The 14,886-nt window shown below is 40.5% G+C and overlaps 1 protein-coding gene across 2 annotated transcripts in view; it reads right to left on the bottom strand.

The window, feature by feature from the left end:
• The window catches only part of TAF4B (TATA-box binding protein associated factor 4b), a 94,655-nt gene that overhangs the window by 46,649 nt on the left and 33,120 nt on the right, over positions 1–14,886 (bottom strand). For both annotated transcript variants that reach the window (XM_085052719.1, XM_085052718.1), the window contains exons 10-13: positions 10,580–10,749; positions 7,743–7,873; positions 3,163–3,288; positions 2,152–2,208 (exon numbers count right to left, since the gene is read on the bottom strand). In XM_085052719.1, the coding sequence (XP_084908845.1) occupies positions 2,152–2,208; positions 3,163–3,288; positions 7,743–7,873; positions 10,580–10,749 (484 nt within the window). The remainder of the gene's footprint in view (positions 1–2,151; positions 2,209–3,162; positions 3,289–7,742; positions 7,874–10,579; positions 10,750–14,886) is intronic.

Below are 14,886 nucleotides of genomic sequence, written 5' to 3'. Positions count from 1 at the left end.
TTCATGCTTGCATTTTTTCAATGCATATGTGTGCCCCAAACTGTCAAAGTGCTAAATTTTTCCAGCTGCATTTGCTTTCATTTCCACTCAATCTTGAGATGGTCTCAGATGAAAAAGCACCACTTGCACAGAAGGTGGGTGTCCCCATTATCTATGTGAAGCTTGGAGAAGCTTCTGGCTGTCTCATTCTCTAGAGAACAAAGCAGCAGGTCAGAGGGCAAGTGAATACCAACAAAAAGATCTGTGCTGCCCCCAGAGATACATCTGCCTCCTCTTCTTCTGGTGGAGCACTTGGAGACTCACTCCGGGAGCACCCCAGCATGGAGAAACATCCAGGACAAAGTGTGATGCAGGTTGTGTTAGTCTGGCACAAGGTAAAATGCACTGAAGAAGGGGAACTCAAGACGTACTAGAACACCAAGCACTAAACTTAGCTGCCTTCTCTGCTCTGTTGGCTCCTTTTTTATACACCACTATGCCACTTTTCAAAAGAGATCTCCTGAACAGTATCAGTGAATCTAAAAAGAGACCTCAAACACATAATTAACCTTTGTGTTCTAAATATCTAAACCATGGAATATTTTTCATGATCTTACACACTATTGCTCAGAAAACAAGAGAAAAAAAGCTGCATAAATGAATTACTTTGCAGTCTCTATTGAAAGAGAGTATATTTAGAAACAATCAGATGATGCAGAGGTAAAGTCACCTACAAAACAAGACAGATTAGCATCACCCACTGATTGTTGATCCTGGTGGCACTAGAGGCAAACTGGGAAGGGCTTTAGGGCAACTTTGTACTCACAGATTGTAGGAATGAAGAAAGAGTTGTAAGCAGAAACAAAGAATTAAAAGATAGATAGTAAAGCAAATTCCTCCTCTCTTATTTTACAAATTTCCTCTACTATGGTGCAAATCCAGAGCATTGATTCGAATACTATTTTACTGGATTTCCATTTGTTTTGCCTGGGCCCCTACATTAATCCAAACAATAAGGGCCTTTAAAGCATTCATAAATAACCTGCTGCTGCTGCTGGCACCTAGGAGCCAAGTGCAGCAATGTTAAGCAACAACAAATTTCATAGTTCAAGAGGCACAGTTAAGGAAAAAGGTTGCTCAGAAAATCACTCTCATTTAGCACAAAGATCCTTAAAAATTGCATGAAATCAGTCAAGTAACTATAGAAACCAATTTCTTCAGCTCTGTATCACACGTCTCACACCTCAATTGTCTTTATTATCGTCTGCTGTCAGATCCTTAATCAGAAATGTGAACAGGCTTGATGATTTATTCAGCAGGGAAAAGAATCTGTAGGTCAAGTGAAAAATTTCACACACACATACACACGCACACACATCTTCAACCTTAGGTACTTTCATTTCATTCTGTTCCCAGTAGCTCTGGGGGCAACTCCAGTGAGATCCAATATTAAGGCTCAATTAAAATAAGCTCCAATTAGTGGAGCTTTTTTCTCTCAGGCTAGAAAAGTCAGGAAATGGATATTGGGAAATGTAAAAAGTCAGCTACTGAGAGGAGGCTGCAGACATAAATGAACTTATTTGTTGATTTCTACAGTTGCTATGCAGAGGCCTCTGGGAGTAAAAGCTTAACCAGTCTAAGCTATAAACTAAAACCCCTGCAGCTAAACATGAACTGTGTGAAACAAGGGCTCCATTCCAGAACAGAAAACTGCTGGGCCCAGAAAATTAAAAGCCAGAGGCGTTTTCCATTTAAAACTAAATCCCAGTACCGCCTCCCAGCCAAAGAATTATAAGCAGTATCAGATTTACAAAACGAACAATTACCCTGGAAAAATGTAGCCTATTGTACAGTCCCAGATGCTAAATCTCAAAGTTTCTTTTTTTTTTTTCTAATCCCACATTATATTCCTACCAAGTGTACTGCTGCAGTTTACAAAGGACTGTTTCTAGACAGGACTGAAACTGCAAAAATAAAATGTTAAAAAAAGAGAGCTCATAATTCATTGACCTCATTTGAAGCACTGCCCTTGCCTGTGGCAGTTCCTGTCCTTCCCCAAGGCCTCTGCAAATGGTATGCAGCAGCAAAATAAACCCTGACCTAATTGCCAGGACAGGGCTGCCAACCTTCTCTCAACACACAAAGGCAAGCATGGTAACTGGAAAGTCCTACCTCTTTTGCTTTCTGCTTTAACCGCAGTTGCTCTGGATCTTCTTTATTGGAACGGCTCTACCAAAGGAAGAGGAAAAATAATGAATAGAAATTACTGGCATCCAAACACCATCCTATCCGTTAAATATTTAATAAATGACAGTTTTCTCTGGTGATTGAAAGATTTAGCTCCAGGGGTGAATGCCTCAATCCAGACTGGCTTCCATCCCCCTCCACACACATACGTGTGCACCCCTCCTCATCTGGGCCGGCTGCCTCTGCTCTAGCCTGAAGCAAGATTAAGCTGAAAATGATGCTAACACTGTCAGTCAGGTCCAGTCTAGGCATGATGTTGTTCATGTCAGCAGCAGACACTTAAAAAGGACAGGAAGTATAGGAAAGAAAGGGAGTTGTATTCATGTAAGCACAACAGAGTTCCTTCAATTCTAGATTAGGCTTCCACCCAAGCGGCTCCAGAATTCAGCTTGAAAGAAAACCAAGAGAAAAGAATAAACAGAAGTTGGTCAAGTCACAGCTGATGAAGCAATATCTACAGCTGTGGGGTTTTTTCCTCCTTTTCTTGAGGGGAGGGAAGAGAGAAGAAACTTACACTGTACTAGCAACAGCTCCATCAGGGGCTCATGGATGCTGTGGTACCAGCTCCAAGCCCTCTGAACTTGACTTCAGTGAACAGATACACCTGGAAGGGTGAGAGATCTCACCAGGCTTCAGTTTCAGAGGCAAAAAGAGATCCAGGAAGTACATTTATAGCTTTTTACTTCATCTTCACCAGTAGGAGTAATTTCAGAAGAGAAGTTCATCTCACCACATATTTCAAAGAACTCATGTGGACTTTTTTTTTTACTGTAATTAGGTTCAATCCTTTTCTGTATAGCCTCAATCATCCTAAACATTAAGAATTTCCAGTGACAGGGTTACTGGTTGCTGTATTTAAAGCAGAAATAGGAGGAACCTGAAGATGTTCACCAGTCATGGGGACATGACTACTTCCTTGGAAAGCTAGAATCTTACCTTGGCTGCTCGAAGCAACATTTCCCGTTCCTCTTCATCTTTTCTCCGCTTTTCTAGGTGATCAAGCTTTTCAAGAAATCTCAGCTGTGCTCTGGTGTCACTACATAAGATGTACTTATCACTCCCCTGGAAAAAAGAAGTTTGTTATAGACAACCAGGCTTTTATATACACCACTAGTGTTAATAAACCTAATGGGAACGATCTGAAAACAACACTGCTTTTCAAAGCTGAAAAGTCTAGGCTGTTTTAGAAAGACTCCAGGTGGTAGGTAGTCATTTACACATCTCCTTTCCACTGAAGCATGTTTCCAGGTGTCTGTGACCAGTAAGAGGTTACTGAACAAGTGACATTAACAACATCCAGTCTATAATGACTATAATAACAGTACTCTTTCCTAACCTTAGTCTAAAGACTAAAATTTTGTTTTAAACAAGCAACTTCCTATCCAGTAAACATGTTATGGAAAAAAAATTTTAAAGCAGCAGAACATAGTATCTTTTCCCCTTTGAAGAGAGAAAAAACTTAGAATTTGACATTTAAAATTTCTAGTGTTTTGTGTTCTAGTTTCAGCCATTTAATGCAGAAGTTGAAACATGCATCACCTGGTAATTCCAAAGAGAAGTTCTATGTATCAGAGGGGTGGTTTAGAACCAATTATAATGAATCTTGGGGGTGAAGAAAGTGAAACATATTACACATGGTTTATTATAGCTTTAAGAATACATACTTTTGCCTCAGTGAATGCTTTCAAGTTATAGCATAGTTTATGTTGAAAGGTAACCTGGGGAAGTCATCCAGTCCAGCCACCTGTACAAAGCTGGGCCAGTGAATACTAATGACTAGTATTGTTCCAACAACCACTGGACACACAGGCATTGAAACAGGACTGAGGTCCTTTTGGTCTAAAGAACAGCAATCAGTAGTTTATTTTACGCTCTAATTTTGCCCACACTGGAAAGCCTAAATTGGCATTTACTTTAGATCAGAAGGGCAGAGAAATGAAAGATCCAAAACATGGTGAACTGGCAATGAAAAGCTTGGTGTTGCTATTCTGCTCTTCCAAAGACAGGATTCTTGAGCCATGCATTTGCCAGAGGGTATTTAGGCAACACAAAACAAGGAGCCCATTCTAGATGAGGCACGTCTGTGCCACCTGTCTGTACCACTTTTTAGTGCACATCCTACAGTTGTCTTCTTTCTCTGTTACTTTGTGAACTTGGTTTTTTTTCCTTAGAAATTTATCCTGGGGCTTTAATCAGCCAAACACACTGTGTACTTTCAGCAACTCTTCATTCTACCTTACCCCAGTCTTACATTGTAATGACACAACTCTGATATGCAACTATTCTGGCATAAGCACAGGTTATTTTACAGCTGTATGTCAGGCAAGGTTGTATGTTAAGTGTATGGACTATCAGTGACTCCAGCTGCTCAATTTTTAGTTTTCAAGGACTCTTCTTCCCATGCCCAGTCATGCACTATAAAAAGATGGAAAGGAAGTAAAAGTTTTCTCGTGGGGCACTGTTGTCTCCCAATCTGAATTTTCACAACTGAGTCAGAGCATGAAATCAATCCCTTTTCTGGTATTATGTTTGGTCCTTTTCAGTGAGCTACCTCATTGTCACGTATTACCAACTGTGGCTCAAAACACACCATATGCTGCAACCACAGACTTTCCCAAGCAGCATCTGTGCTCTCTGCAAAGAAGTCCAACAAACCTTTTTCCTCCCCTCTTCTGTCACTGCTCAAGCTTTTTTTACCACTCCCCACAAAGCATATGCTATTCTTGAGTTGCTCTCAGTACATAAGTACAACTTGTTTTGAAGCAGCAGTTTATAATAATCCACCACTATGCCACAATCCTTTTAAAAGGACAAAGAAGAAAGCTGTAGTATCAGAAGATTATTTTTTCCAAAGTTTAGAAGTGTTTCACTTTGGAATACCCAGATAGTTACACATTTTAAGACAAATCCATGACCCTATAGCAATCAGCAATATAAGTCTCTCAACCAGAACTTTGCCAGTGCACTACCATGAGCTTATATGGAACAAGAAATAGGTGTACCCATAATAGGATTTCAGCTCATCACCTGTTTTAAGATAGCTTATGTCAGGAATTTTTAAAAGAGGAACACCTGCAGTTATATTTTGTCCCACTCAATAAACTTAACATTTAAAAGGAATTGCTGAGACAGAAAACACTACATTGTCCCCCTGTTCACAACTTGTAGCCAGTGCTGTTGTGATGAAGCATTATCACCCACATCCTACTGCCCTACAGATAATGCAGTTTAGTGTTGTGGCATTTCAGTGCTATTGCATGAGGAGAAAATGTTTTCATGGAGCATCATTTATAGCCCAGCACTGTACCATGTCTCTTGAAACGTGAGCTCATGGGCTCCAACCACAGGAGCACAGTGGCTGGATCATGCTGAGATGAATCCACATCAAAAACATTTCCCTTTATGGTCTTCCAAAGGCTCTATATGAGCACTGCAACAAGAGCTGCATCACAGAGAGCAGCTCACAACCACCTGAAAGGCTATTCCTACTTCACATAAAGAGACCACCATGGTAGTTTTATCCCAAATAAGTTAGTGACTTCCAATTACATACTTTTTTCCCTTAAATTTAGCAAAAAAAGGACAAAAGTTCCACAAGTCTACATGATTATATGGTATGAAGCTTTTACCCTACCAATTCACTGTCTCCGCAGGGCTGTCTATCAGATGAAAGCTGCTAAGCATAAGCTGAGCAAACTGGGAAGAAGAGTTTCCTGAGTATGATCCCATGAATTACTGGCCTTTTTACATCAACTCCTGCCCTAACAACAGTTGCCTTGGTTTCACCACACCTATCCCTATTACTGTCTGCCTTTTTGTAATGAAGACAGACCAATACAAAGCCTTATGGAGCAACTACACAGCCCTCCTGGGTAAGCTCTGGAAAATTATCTGACATACATGGAGCCCACATGGTGCAGGGGTACCAGTCAATGGCCAGGAGGGAAAAGAGAACAGGGGGTAAGCACCAGGGCAAACAGAATGCAAGGCTGTATAAATACCTATATTAATACATAATGGGACTCCCAACACCCTGCAGTGTACTCTTCTTGAACTTAAGATTTCTAAAAGCCTGTCAGCATCTCTCACAATAATATTAGTCACAAAGGTAATCCTGTAGGACACTCCTCTGTCGCGTAATACCATCTTCCCAACAAAAGAGGGTATCTGTGCCTCTAAGATTACTGTGCCCGTTACTTTTGCTTTTTTTGTTTGCTTTGCTTTTGAGAGAAGAGGAAAAGACAGCAAGCTTATTGCAATCTTATAATCTTATCATTGCTTCTGGCAATTCAATCAGACAAAAACCTATCTGTTTTTCTATTGCTTTAGTTCAACGAGAAAGAAACCAGCCCTATCCAGCCTACTGTCCAAAAACACTTCCTTCTGTTCTCAGTGCCTGCAAGACACCAAGTCCTACTGGTTACTCAGGACTTCAGCTTCCTCCTCACTTTCGCTCACAAGCTCAATTGTACCTCCCACTTTAAAGAAACAACACAAAACATGTGCAGATTTCTAAAGCCTTTCCATAAAAAACACTGTACCTTTTCTGCATTTTCTTTTATATTAAATCATCTTCTGGCCAAGAACAGAATACTCCAACTGCTCCAAACAACACCATAAATATTTAGAAGTTTCCAAACAGTTGCTCCTCATTACTATTGCTGCTCCAGTGCTGAAAAGCCTATAAAAAGTGTTCCATACAAAAATAGCTCCTATTCCATCAATTGGTTGCTCTTGTTAAATTTCATTAAGTATAAAGTTCTTGTTACAAAACTCAAACCTGAACAAACAGGAACTTAAGAGTTGACAGATACATTTGCTTCTAACTTTTTTTTTTCTAAAACAGTTTCACATTGAAAGAAGTAAGAATTAGTATCTTGTTACTGAATGAAAAAAAAAAAAAAAAAAGAGCTGGTTTGGCCAGTAAATTATCACTTCCCATTTGCACCATCCAAGCATCTTAAGGGATACCAGCTCACTGGGACACAACATACTTTATATTGAATGGAGCTAATACAAGAGGGAAGAGAGGGAATATGAGGTATCACAGGGGCAAAAAAAAAGATCTCAAGATCAAAAGGGCCTCTGCTTCCACATGAAGCATTTTCTAAAAGTAAAATAATCAATTCAGTTTCCCAAGGCTTTTTAGTGAGCCAATACTGCAGTTCCACCAACAGTAAATGCAAAAGGAAAACATAAGCCCCTAAATCAACCCACCATCAAGAGCATTCAAAGTCAGCTTCACATTTTCCATGTAAGAGGCTTTGTATGGTACACAGACCACTGCCATGGAAGAAAAGAAACATGCATTTAGTCTTATGCTGGGTTTGAAGAGCACCTGTCCAACAAGTCAAATGGAACCGTTATATGCTGGGCTAGAAACAGCTAAAGCCAGCCTTTGGTAGATACTGAAAATGCAAATGTTGCCTGTGATGTGCCCACACTTGGAAGAGGTTTACCTTCAAGGCTGCAAAGCAGGAAAACTTGGTGCAAAACTTGCTAATGATTTCCTTTACCTTGTGGGTTGATACTCTGTGCTGAGCAATTACAGTTAGTTTTTCTAGGAGCCCTCGTAATCTCTCCTGTGTAGCGTGGGAGATCAAGTTCACAACATCAGAGTTAAGTTCCATAATGTCATGCCTTTTACCTGTGGAAGCAGAGAAAATCCATTACGTGTTTTAGTAGTAGCTGATAATTGAAATAATTAGCACAGCAGGTATTCTGTTCCCCCTGGAAGTCATACCCATTATGAATAAAGGTTTGGAGATTATGATTTTCCTGGTAAAGTCACAACTTCAAAGATCTTAGACATTACATTAATAAAACTTAGCCTGGAGCTTCAGAAAATATAGACATTGTTTCACTTAGCCTCCAGACCCACTCTCCTTGCAAGGTCATTTATAGGACAAAGTTAATAAGAACACAAATCAAGCTTCATGTTCAGGGAGGGGGAGAAGTGGTAGCTGTAGAAATTAGTGCCGTATTCTGTTAATTCCAGTAATTAAAAAAATACAGAATTACATTTTGCCCTGCTTGACACCGTGCTTGTTAACAACTCATGACATTTATTTGACGAGCAGGAATGGGTTCTGCAGCACTCTCCAGGCACACAAGACCCTCTGAAATGCCTCGACTGACCGGCACGGGGCAGACAGACCCACCCAGGCCACGGCAGCTGCTCGGACAGCGCAGATCCCGGTCCAGCCGGGGTCATCCTGCCAGCACCTTCAGCCTTTTCTCCTGGGCTGCTGCTGATTCCTCTCGTTCCAGCAGCTGCGACCGAGGCTGGTGACAGCTCCAGGCAAAGCTGTGCTGGCCCTGCACCCAGAGCTGGGCATCACCTCTGTCATCGTGCCGCGGCTGCAGGCTGCTGACGGAGAAGCGTTGCCGTGGTTGACACCATCGATCACTCAACGCCGCTCCATCAAGACACCTGGGCGGCAGCGACTTTTCCCTGGTAGGCACGGCAGGCAGCAGCTTCACATGCCTCATACGTCGTACCTGTCAGAAGCACTTTTCCTTGCCCTACACTGCATTTACAGCAGCTGTAATGCTTTATGATGCAATATACAGCACGCCTTCAAAACCCATTTCAGTGTTTACTGCCAAGTGAAGTGTTAAGAATGGATAAACAGCACACTGTAAAAAAACTAATCACCTATTTAATTTGCCTTTGCTACTGTAACTGAAAATGAATGACAATCTCACAAGACAGAGGAAACCTAAAATGTTTTCCTACATAGAATCAAAGCATTCCTCCTGTTTGACCAGTAAGTATTGGCCTGTAACTTAACTGAGTGCAAAGCTCATTTTGCTCAAGCACCTTTCAATACTTCCTCAGCAGCTTCTCACTAGACTATCAGATTACTAAAACATCAACTTAAGGACAAAATAAAATCCCCCCAAATCTCTATATCTCCCTCCACACACACACACACTTAATCCAAAGATGGCTCAGTTCAAAAGCAGACACGTTCACTTTCTGAATTGCTCTACTCCCTGGCAGTATTCCTTTCCTTGCAAACAAGCACTTTTCATTTATGACATGAATTATTACTATTATTATTATCATTATTATTAATTTGGAACAAATACCGTTCCAGCTATGAAACAGCCAGGCTTCTATTTTCCATCTTTCAACGAATTGTCTTTACACCCACAAGCAGCAAATTATTCTAGAAATACTCTCTCTGTTTTTGCAGAGCTCTTTATTTTTGCTTGTATCCACTTCCCACGAATGGCTGATTAATCCTCTACCGAATTTTGAGAAAATCTTCTAGGCACCAGTTCTGATGTGTATTTTCCCTTTGCCAGTAGTAACACAGCACTTGCAATACCCCATACAGTTCAAGATGACACATCTGGCTGACCAGGGCAGGAACACCAAGGTTGCAGGTAGCACTTGCTTGTCACAGGCTAGCTGCTTAGTCTGGACTAAGAACCAGCTGTGTGTGGAAACAGAAAGACTTTGTGAACACCTAGTTAAGCCACTGTGACAGAATTGTGACTGCACATTCAGGCTTTCCTGGATGCTCAGCTGTAAAACTCAGTGTTCCAGTACAGCAAGTACCGGGCAGAGGGCACGAGCAAGGAGCTGAACAACATTCGAGTCTGCTGTCAACAGCAGCGGGACCAGCCAGCGTGGTGCTACACAAATGCATGCTCCCTGCTCTGACATAATACAACATTGCTAAGCAACAGTTATTCTTTTGCTCAGAAGCTAATAGCTGAAATGATACCCACAGTAGAAACTTCTTGTAACACAGGCATTCAACATACATTCCACAGTATTATTCACTATACAGACAAACAGCTTCGGCACCTCTTCTGTAAAAAATTAACAAAAGCTTTTTCCATGGAGGGACTCATAAACAAAGGTCTGCTCTGTGTGTATTGGAAGTTTGAAATTTCCTCCTAATGTTAGTCAGCAGAGTGCATATACTTGAACAGGCTGAGGAATGCAAAAACTGTTAGGGAAGTCAGTGTAATACATCAAGTGAGAAGCTGCCGAGATAGAAAAGCCCGTTTAAGTATTTTGACACTAGCATCTTTATGGTTATTAGGTGTTGTATTAGGTTTAAGAGTAACAAAGTTGCTCACTTCTCATATGTTAAAGTGGCATCAGTTTATTTTTTCTGGTTGTGCTTCAGACCGTTTCCATGTAAAGAAAACCTTAAAAGACAGTTGCTTCCTGGAGGGGCAAGTAAAAACTCAATATTTTTTGGTAGAAACACATTGAGACTGTAGATCTTAATAGATCCAGGTCCTTCTTCAAAGATTGGAGGGGTGACTGATGAAAGAGGCAAGGAAACACTACATCCATACATATCTGCTACGTGTACTTTGTTCTCACCTATGTTCAAGATCTTACTCTGAAGAGCTTCCAAAGAGAGAAAAGGTTCATCTGCACAAGAGTGGATCACTGTACCAATGAGCTCAGAGTTTGCTGCCAAAATGCAGGCGTTCTCCTCACTGAGATTAACCCCAGCCATAGAAGTCACATCATTTATGTCATCTTCATCTCTACAAAAGAGAAGACCAATATTTTATGCTTTGTTCGGAACAGACACAAAGAAAACGTCTCAACCATCAACAAGCAGCCACATTCACATATCCCTATATACAACAGATGTTTAGTGTGGGTGTGGACAGGGAGCTCCTAAAAGCTCTCACACTTCTGCAAGGTGCCTGTGAAACATTAATTTGGCTAATGCCTGTTGCTAGGCATGCAAATCCTTTATATGAAACTGAAATTCTGAGCAAGCTTGGAAACCTAGGACTGAGGTAAACCCAGATTAAAAGTTCCCACAACCCCTAACCCTGCACCACCACTCCTGCAGACTGAAATTTGTTCTAAAACTAATTCGCCAGGTAGAACCAAGAGTGGAATGAAGTTGAATGTTGACTCACTGGACTATAAACAAGCCCATTTTCTAACCAAGATGCCTATCTTGCAAACTGAAGCTTAAAGCACAAGCTTATTAGCACAGACCTGATCTTCACTTTTATTTAGTGAGTACCCCTAAAACACAGGATATAAGTAGTAATCAAACTCCTTGTTTATATACTAGAACCAATCCAGACCTTGTCCTTTGGATCAGTCCTACCATACTTATGTACACAGTGGGGAAGATGCCACTGTTTCTGAAGCACCATGGCAGAGCTCTAGCTGGTAACACCATTAGCTGGATTCTCATGAAGCAGCTGTGGACTATATGCTCAAAATTAAAGCTCAAATCTGGCATATTTAGGGCATACATCACTCAGACTAGCTATAACAGCCCATGTGCTTCAGCTTAATGTTTTTTTTAAATAACATTTAAGTTAAAATACTGAATGAATCTCATATGGGAAAAGCTTTTGCACTACTTTGGTAGTGAAACAGTCCAAGTTATTATCAAGCTTAGATTATCAAGAGAAAGCATTTTTATTTCACAGAGTGATGAAAGCCCTAATGGTAGCTCCAGGGATTTAGGACCAATCCAAAATAGAGGTCCACAGCATTAAGACAGGTAAGTGAAATCACTCAATCTGAAAGTCCCTTTACCTGGAAAACAAAGAAAACAACACCAACACACACACCCCTCTTAAAAAGTATTCTCTGGCAAGGTTTGATAAAGTTCACCTTCAGAAAACACAGTGTAGCCAAAAAAATTTTGAACAAGGAATTTCCTGTTCTAAGGTGAAATTTTATTTCTTGGAAGCTGTCTTTTGACTGACTGTAGGTAGACACTAAAGTTATTAGAACATGAGCTGGGGTCAAAAGACACAAGAAAATGCTGGGATTTTTTTCTTAAACTACAGATGTATTTTCTCCTTTGGCCTTCAATACGTGTCTGTGGCACAATTCTTCTGCAAATGTCTGGAGAGAGACACAGCCAGGAAAGGTGCCCAGCCTTCCTCTACTTCTTCCATTCATGTGCCCTCATTGCTAGCAGTTCCTAGGCATGTGTATCCAGGGAAAAGGAGACCCAATAGATTCTCAAAACAGCTCCATTCTTTTAGTCTAACAAGACACAACAGCTTCCCGACTAGGCTTGTACCCCAAATCCATCATGCTAAGAAAAGTGTTAAACCCCAGGATTGTCAGAACAGTCAGATGTCCACAGTTACAACTCAAAGCTGAAGCCAGCAGTGCCAGAACAGCTTCCCTCCTCCTAGCCCTTCACAACCAGCAACTGAGCAGCTCCAAGAGTACACTCAGGCTCTATTAGCCTAACAGAGACCCTGAACTTTCAAAAAGCACATCAATGAAGCTTCACAGGATGCTAATTGAGTGCTAACTGATCTTCACAAGTACATTCCAGTTTCCTCTTCTTAGTGAGCACTACAGAGAAGTCTGCTGATGGCAGAGACAAGAATCCCACTGAAGCACAGCGACTGCCACAGATCTGCTGACAAAATCTGCACAACTAGCACCAGGAACACACATCACAAGCTATCAATGCTGGAACCTGACATAACCCCAGTGGAACTGTTAATGGAATCCCAGGAAGGATGTTTGCATCCTGGGTACAACTGCATAGCATGCAGTTTCAGGAAATCATTTTTGCTTTTAATTTGGCCATATACTCCAACTGCTCAAGCAAAGAGATAAACGTCTATACTATACATCTATCCATTTTTCTACATGGAGAAGTTTCATTTCCTTATTACCTGCCTTTATCAGGTTACTATTTTCTTGATTACTTCCATGCACACACTCTCTCTACTGTGTACAAGTACACACGAGTTTATATGCAAGCAGACATCTCTACCTCTACTGTTTTTCACGACCAGTTCCAACTTTTTCACTGTGAGACATAAGTTTGCATTAAGTCACCGAATCATTAGCTTTGACGAAAGATATGCAAACCCTGCTGCACTTATTTTACTTAACCCAAAGAAATTACACTACATTTTCTTAGAAAAGTGCTCAGTAAAAATCAATGAAAGTTTCAGAAGCTGTGGTAAGTTTGTACTTGTTAGTATTCTTTTTTCCTTGTTGTTCTAACAAACCTCAATCATTTTAAGTAAGGTATCATGTACTTCGAGTAAGCTGTAGAAATCATTCTACTAAGGCGATAAATTTAAAATACTACGGAGTGTACATGAAGGTGTTTCTGATGGATATTGACTTGCTTTCACTTTCAGCAATCCCACCACAGAGCACCTTTTCTGCACTACTTCCTTTAATGCTTTTTGCATTTTGATCATGTCACAGTCAGAAATCAACAGGAAAAACTCACTCAGCTGTTTAAAGTCTCCAGTGATTTAAGCTTATTGGGACAAAGTGGAAAACAGAACTCAAGAATTCTGAGTGATACACTGCATGAAGTCAGGTTTGACATTTATACTGAATATTCACTGCAAAAGAAGCCCAGGCAATGCAGATGCACCTCACATCTATGAATTTGCCTCTGCTGCCTGAAAAGTGAGTCTGTGGCACCCTCTGGTGTCTGACGACCACACTTGTCTTCTGAACGTGTCTTCTATTAAACAGAATACCCAAAACAAATTATTTGAAGACTAAATATGTGATTCTTTTCCTGAGTGCTCTAGCATACATTTAACCGTGTAGATCAGTTCACAAAAATCTTGATTTTTAAAACAGATTTATCTCTTAACATGCCATGATGCAATGTCCATGCTCAGCTGGAACAGCATCTAGAAGGTTGGAATGCTTTGTGTTAGTTGGGTTTTTTTCTGTTTGTTTGCTTGGGGGGCAGGAAATCACCACTTTTTCTACTGCTTATCTTGAGCAACCTAAACCAGCCCGTTAAAGAGCAGACAAGGTCAAATTGCAGCTAATTAAGTACAGCTTAGTGAGCAGAACATTCCCAAATCCTAACCCAGCCTAGTCACACAATGGCAGAGGGAGTCAGGCTTGATGACACACTGCAGTGAGAGTGCACAGTAAGAGACTCTCATTAGTGTCACAGGTACAACCACATCAATTACAAGACACACTCTGCTTGTAACAAATTCCATCACAAAACCTGAAAGCAGCCCATGGTGCCGCTCTCTGCCTTACACATGATCAGCAGTTGATGGATCACAGGTCAGAAAGTTTAATTATAGCACATACCAAGGGTGTATCCAAAGACAAATTCTTGAGACAAGAGACTCTGCTACAAAAAATTAAGGTGAGTTAGAGATTTCCTATCTAAATTCTCATGGACTTACACTACTTTGAAAATCACAGTTGAAAAGCAAGAACAGAAATCTATATTGGATCATACTGTAAGAGCAGTTTTTTCCTATACTAAGAATTTAACAATTCAGGGAACAACTTCCAAGAATTCAATTTTTTCATGGAAGACAGCTAATATTTTCCATTTGGAAGATCACAGAATATTTTTTTTGTTTATGAGTTTATTGTTTTTATTATGATACTTCTGAAGTTGTTCTTTTTTTAAATCACTACCCAAGATTACATCATACATTATATTCTAAAGTATATTTCGTAAGACCTTGAGGCAGCTGAACAGAGCTATTGCTTTAACATGAGCTTTTCATTTCAACTTCTGGCAACCACTGTTTTTAAGTGTTCATTGTATACTGTATGTTATTGTAAACAGCAGCAGCTCTCTGCCTATACCAGGGCATTCAAAGCTGCAGTTTTCAAGAGATTATAAGCCAACTGGTCAACAATATAAAGGTGTCGTGTCTGCTTTTTTC

The sequence above is a fragment of the Lichenostomus cassidix genome, chromosome 2 (genome assembly GCF_008360975.1).
Source record: "Lichenostomus cassidix isolate B80296 chromosome 2, HeHo_3.0, whole genome shotgun sequence".
NCBI lineage: Eukaryota > Metazoa > Chordata > Aves > Passeriformes > Meliphagidae > Lichenostomus > Lichenostomus cassidix.
This window is presented reverse-complemented; position numbering and strand designations above follow the sequence as displayed.